The sequence below is a fragment of the Gavialis gangeticus genome, unplaced genomic scaffold, assembly GCF_001723915.1.
Source record: "Gavialis gangeticus isolate Ggan-Ray unplaced genomic scaffold, GavGan_comp1, whole genome shotgun sequence".
Classification (NCBI taxonomy): domain Eukaryota; kingdom Metazoa; phylum Chordata; order Crocodylia; family Gavialidae; genus Gavialis; species Gavialis gangeticus.
In genome coordinates this window covers 76882762-76889581 of record NW_017728994.1, presented here as the reverse complement: position 1 = coordinate 76889581, position 6820 = coordinate 76882762, and the positions used below count along the sequence as shown (strand labels likewise).

At 42.1% G+C, this 6820-nt stretch overlaps 1 protein-coding gene across 1 annotated transcript in view; it reads right to left on the bottom strand.

Moving 5' to 3' along the window:
- Window positions 1–6820, bottom strand: part of DPYSL4 (dihydropyrimidinase like 4) — a 40940-nt gene that overhangs the window by 29914 nt on the left and 4206 nt on the right. The window contains exons 2-3 of the mRNA XM_019502184.1: window positions 3509–3597; window positions 442–626 (exon numbers count right to left, since the gene is read on the bottom strand). Of these exons, the coding sequence (XP_019357729.1) occupies window positions 442–626; window positions 3509–3597 (274 nt within the window). The remainder of the gene's footprint in view (window positions 1–441; window positions 627–3508; window positions 3598–6820) is intronic.

Below are 6820 nucleotides of genomic sequence, written 5' to 3'. Positions count from 1 at the left end.
TGGATCCACTTTCCTCCCTTCCTTGAAGATAGGCACCACAATTTTTCAATTTTAACCTAAACAAAATTTTAACTCAAGACCTTGGAGTTGAAAAGCTCATCAAAATATTTGACTAACCAAGTCACATTTTTTCCACCCCATATAAAACAAGCTGTAAAAATACACATTTTTTTACTGTAAAAGGCCCAGGAATACAGGTACAGTACTTGCTATTGCTCATTACTGTAAAGGTGCTTCATAATTTAGTGGGAGTTTTATATTTTAAAAAGCAGGTAGTATTAACTAGGGCATAATACATACTTCATTAATTAAGCACACTTTTAACTAACATGGTTAAACTACAGTCTTTTCTGTCCTATGTTAATAATCTCTAATGTAGCAAAAGACCAAATCTATTGCTTTAAGACAGCAATAAGAATTCATTTCAGTGATGTTACATACTTATCATTGTTGTTCCCCCTGCTAGGGCTGCTTTTGTGCCTTGATAGAAGTCATCAGCAGAGGTCATTCCCATTACAGGCATCTGTAGTCTTGTGTGGACATCTATTCCACCTGGCATAACTATCTGGCCATAGGCATCAACAGTTCTTACACCACCAGGAACTATTAGATTTTCACCAATTTGCCTGAAAACAGAATGAAGATGCTCTATTAGTTGCAAAGAACTTTTAAACAAAAGTATTAGTTTCTTTTGTTAAAACATGTATGCAAGGCAAAGGAAGTGGTTTCTCCGTTATACTCAGTATTGACGAGGCCTTATCTGGAGTACTGTGCCCAACTTTGAGCACACCACACTTTACAAAAGATACAGACAAATAGAAAAGAGTTCAGAGGACAGCAACAAAATAATGAGAACTCTATAAAACACGACATGCAAGGAGTGGTTGGAAGAACTTGATTTAGGCTACAGCTAAGAAGACGAACGGGAGATTTAACAACAGTCTTTAGATACAAAATTGCTTGTTATAAAGACGATGACAATCTGTTGTTCTTTGTGTCCACAGGGGACAGGACATGAAGCAAGGAGTTAACATTGCAACTGGGGAGATTCATATTGCTTTAAGAAAAAAAGTTTCTGATTAGGAGAGTGGTTAAGTACCATGTGGAATCTGTTATGCAGAGTAGGCAAACATTTGTTTGGGATTGTTTAGATCAAGGGTGCTCAACCTTTTTGGTCCATAGGCTGGATGACATGGCCAGGAATTAAACACCCCTGGCTTAGATTGATGATCCTATGATAAGATGGGGGTTGGACTAGATAATCTCTCAAGATCCCTTCCAGCTTTGTTTTCTTCTGATTCTACAGTTCTGTGACTCCATGTGTGTGTAAGTGAATTTCCATCAGCTTTCCCAGACTGCTGCCCTTATATATTAGAGATCTTTTTGCTTGGAAAGTGAAGAAAAGTTGAAACTCTTTAGACCTCTGAGTATCTGACATTTCTCCCTGCCTCCACTCATACTTCTCATAAGGTCAAATAGCTCATAAACCATCCTTTTTTCAAAGGTAGACTGGCCATTCAGACTCTGTAGCTATGCTTCTTGACCACTGTGACAGACAGGGTTCTTTGGGTAGACGTGATATCTTTTTACTAGACCAACTAAGTAGTTGGAAAAATTCTTCTTTGCAAGCTTTCTGGCACAAACACTCTTCTTCAGTCATAAGGAGAGTCTGAAGAAGGGTGTTTGTGCCTGAAAACTTGCAAAGATTTTTTCCAATTATTTAATTGGTTTTTCCAATTATTTTTCCAATTATTTAAAATAATTGGTCTAATAAAAGATGTCACATTTACCCAAAGAACCTTGTCTGCCTATGTCCTTAGACCACCATTGCTACACCAACAACCCTTGACTACTGTGATATAGGTTATAGCTGTGTTAGTCTAGAAGCAAAAGCATCTAAAAACTCTTGAGGAAGAGGCAATATTTTTATTAAACCAATTAATTACAAATTTTTCTTTTTTAATTTGCAAGCTTTTGGGCAAGCAAGCAAATGCTCTTCTTGAGGCAAAGGAGAAGTCAAAGATTGTAAAATTTCTCCCAAGTAGAAATGAAACGGTATATTAAACAGGAGAGTAGCAGGATGTTATGGGACCATTGTGAAGCACTCTCTTAACTCCATTGAGGAAACATTGCCTTGAAAACTTTCTCAACCCCATTTCATCCCTGGGAGTAAGAATAATCAGATTTTTGTCTCTTGGATGGTACTGAAGAGCACCATGAGGCCCACACCAGTATAACACATTCGATGTGACCTATATCCCTTGTCAGTCAGTGTTATAATCCTGGACCACTCACTAAGGGACAGACATTAGACATAAAACAGTTTAAGTGATCAGAAACTGGTTTAAACCTGTAACAGAATATAAGTTAGGTGCATATAAACCAGTCTGAAAATGGCTGAAACTTGTTTGAAATAAACCTGGTTGAATGTAGTATCAGACTTAACTGATTTGGGTCAAACCGGTTTATGCAATGTCTGTCCCAGACCGCTTCCTGGTTTAAGTTAAATCAGACACCAGCATCCCAGCATGCTCTCTGAGCTGGGCGGGGCTCTCTGCTCCACAGCAGGACTGGATCCTCCCCTCTGCTCCCTGGCTGTAGCTTCGGCACAGACTGCAGGCATCCCCCCTCCCCTTCCACTCTGCCTACAGACATTTCTCAGCATTAGCTAGCAGACCACATGCTGGCTGGCTATGGTCTGTGCTGTGGCAAACAGGACAAAGGGAGAATCAACAGGAAGCTGGTAATGTCCCTCTGTTGTTTTCTTAATGAGGTGATAAACACTGAGTTAGGGATGATGGTAAACACTGTGTTACCAATTCCCTATTGGGGTGGTCAGAAGAGGGAGGAATCCCTCCCTAATCAAGGTGTCTTGCTGGGGCCTGGTCACACCCCCATCTGCTCAGCACTGTGAAAGGGAAGGGAGGGCTGCTCTACCGCCCCTTGGCTTCTAGCTTGAGCCACTGCAGGCATGTGCCTGCATTTCTGGGATGTCTGTTCAGTTACAAAGTGATTTAGCTTAGCCAGGTTAGACTAACTTGCAAAGACCGAATCAATTCAGGCTCAGACTTTCTGAATGTCTGTCCCTAGTCTAACAGTTTACCAATTATGGCAAATTATGTGGGGACTTTTTGTTCTGAACACATATCCACCAGGAATTAAGACCATTTTACATCTGACCTTCTGGTATTCATGAAGTCCATAAAAGCAAGTAAAAGCTATACATTCAACCTAACAACCTCCTATACAGCTCAGCATTACTACAATAACTTGTATTACTCTCTGCTTTAGGGTTTCATTCCACTTGCAAATAAACACTAACGCATATTTCTTTGGACTTTTTCTTCCTATATCGTATAACTAATGATTTCCTCCCCCACCCCCAAGTATGTTTGAATATCTTTATGGGAAATTCAAATATTTCAGGAAAACATACTTCTTACGAAATTACACCAACAACATGTTCGTTATGTAAATTACAATACCAAATATATTTTGAGCCACTTACTTTATCAAACCGTCTTCCACATAAATTTCTGCATAAAATGACTGATCATCGTTGACGATCTTTCCTCCTTTGATTAGAAGTCGGTCACTCTAATGGAAAAATGCGTTTTCTGATATTACTTTATTTAGAAGTTATTTTACTCATTATGAACCTTCATGCTGAATAATTATCTATAATTGCCTACTGAAAATAGAGTCTGGGACATAATATTTTGCACTTCAATCAGTCAAATTGAGTTTAAAAGCACATCCACACATTTCACTTCAAAGTTGATTGTATTCCACATAAAAATGCAGATACACATTTAAAACTAAAATAAAATCTAATCCAGACACAAATAAAATATGATTTAGCATATTCAAAATCAAACATGGCACAAGCCTGGAGAACTAACTGGATATGACACAGATGATCTTTCATTAATCGCACACCCATATTCCCCGTCAGTGCTTGCCTAAACATTTTTGGGAGGTCCTGCAAAGTAACTCTTGGTCTGCCCTCCGACTCCTGCCTACATGATCCCGTCAGTAAATGAATGACCATCCTGATAATCTGGGAGAAATGATCCTTTGGGGACACTTCCATTTGACTGACTCATTTACATTACAAAGGAACTCTAGATCATTATCAGCCTCCTACAGTAGATGAGGGAACCAAACATTATTTGTGCTATGGTATATGTTTAGTTGCCATTATTTCAAAAACTTTTGCAAGGGACAACTGTTTGGCTATGCCATGGATCAGAGGCTCCTAGGCCTCTTTCAGACACTACTCCCAGAGGACTGTGCTTCCTGGTATAGCACTTAGATAAGTGACTTACAAACATTGCCTAATTAATTATCACAATCTTGTTCTAAGGATGGTAACTATTAATATCTCAGTTTTCCTAATGAGGAAACTGAAGCAGAAAGGCTAAGCAGTTGACTGAGGCCACCGAGTCACTGCCAAAGCTGGGATTAAAATGCAATTGTTAGCTGCCCTCAGCACCACAGCTCAGCCCACTAAGACATATTGCTTGTCATACTAGTGAGCTTCTACCCACTGTGGCCAATAGCCATTTCGGCTAGTGAGAAGAGAGACCATCTCATTTGCTGGAAGACAGCTTGCCACGCTCAAGCGTAGTAGCAACTCAGGTAATAAAAACCCTCTGCCCTGAAAAATGTGTAAGTCTGAGGTTCTTCCAGAAAGCTAGAAGTTTATGAACATGAATGGGCAAATCTTTTTGGCCAGATACAGTGGGGATGAATACTGGGGCAACTGTGCTCTGCTGAGAAATTATTCACTTTTTCCCCAACCTTAGTAGTCGTTTCTTGTTTGTTTACAACGTTACATTTATCTTTGCAAAGAAAACAGTTAGAAACTCACTTCTGAAAAGGAAACTAGAAATGTTAAGCTTAACATTCCACATCTCACAAATAGATTTCCTTGCCATAGATTTCACTTATCCCAAAGGAATCTGTCATTGTCTTCACTGGAAGTTTATGACCAGAGAAACATAGGACAGAAAGGGAACTTCTTAGTCACTCTGTCAAGTTCCTGGCCATCAAAACAACCAAGTTATTCAATCCCTTTCATGAACCTATCAAATTGTGTCTTCAAAAGAGCAAGGATTTTAAAACAGCTTGCAAGCATGAGAACTGCAGGGCCTGGCTCATCTTGTTTAAATGTTGAACTGCAGTAGTCGCAACCTGTATGCTGAGCCCAGAGTTTACTCTAAGGGTTAAAATGTCCTGTTCCATAGCTTCTGAAGCACAGATGAAAATAACTATTGGATAAGACAATGCCTGCAAGAGTGGGTTACAGGCTCAGAGAAACATGCCCACATAAAAGTGAAAGTACAAAACTATGTTGGAGTCCTGCTTTTTGGTAGGGGTCAGCAAGGGATGGATAAATTCACTAAATGACACTGTTGTGTTTATGAAACTTCCAAGCCTCCCACTTCAATGATACCCCACAGTCATTAACTGATATATGTTAAATGTTGTTTTCTAGTCATTAAAGACTGAAACAAAGAGCACACACAGGAGCTCAATAGGTCTCCTCCTCCTCCTCCACCTCCTCTGTGCAAATGTACAGGCCACTCCCTGTCCTGGGAGCACACCCCCTCTGTAACAATCACAGAATGCCAGATGTGGTAACAGAGCTTGTCCTCAATGAATTTCTTTATAGCCTAAGACAGAGAAAGGCTGTTTCTCACTGGCGAAATCAATGCCACACAGCAAATAAAGAATTTTAAAGGGGACTCAGCCCTACCTCTAAACCCTGTGGCTCATTTTGAAAACTGCGAGCCAGCAAAGAGGAATGATTTCTCCTCACCTCAACCAAAAATCCTGGGAAATCAGAGTAGAAAGGCCTCTCTTAAAAAACAAGGGGTGAGTGGCACCTTCCTCCAAAGTACAAGTCATGACAGGAGGGTGGAGTGAAATCTGTTTAAGTCACTGGCATGATCAAGAGAATTCCCTTTTAATATTGTTAGCATGAGGACTGAGCCAAAGCCCATTAAACAGTGGTAAGCTGATGATGGGGTCCAGGCAGCTGATGGAGAAAGAGGGAGCTCATTTACATTCAATTCCTATTAAATGTAGGATAGCAACAAAACAAAAGCTTCCGCCTCCTGGTTCCCTCCCTCCCCACTTCCAGCTAGTTTAGAAATATAATGCACCGGGTCTGTAAACAGCCCCCGCCCCCAAGGAAATCTGTGTTTGCCTCTTTTAAAAGTGAATGTTAGTTCCTTCAGTAGCTTGGCTTGGGTGTGGAAGATAATCAGCACATGTAGATGAGGTCTGAAAAGCAGCTGTCTGGTGGAGAGCATCTGACGGAGGAGACAAAGCTGCCTAAACCCCTCCGAGTCCAAGCCAGGTTAGGTCCAACAAAGGAAGGCAGTCATTCTCCAAAGGGCCTCTTGGTAACAAGGGCCTGAGCCAGCCTGGGGAACAATTTCCAGCTGCCTCGTATTACGCACTCCTGGGCAGGGTTTTGTTTGGGAGCTGACTCCCACCACCCCGGCTGTGAGCGAGGTAGCTGGTGGCCTTGCAGGCTGCGGTGTGATCGGGGCTATGAATAAACACGCTCCCGGGAGGCACCGAAAACGTCCCAGGGTGCGCGGACGAGGGGCTGCTCTGCCGAGGAGATGAAAGGCTGAAAGGCTTCCTCTAGGGCCCGTGACTAAGGCGGGGAGGCTCAGCCGAGCTCCTGGGCTGCCTCGGGGGCAGCGCCGGGCCGGGGGTGCGCGGGGCTCGGAGAGGACGAGCCGGAGCCCGGGCGGCGGAGCGGGCAGGCCCCGCCGCGTTGTTCGGCAGCGGCCCGGCCTCC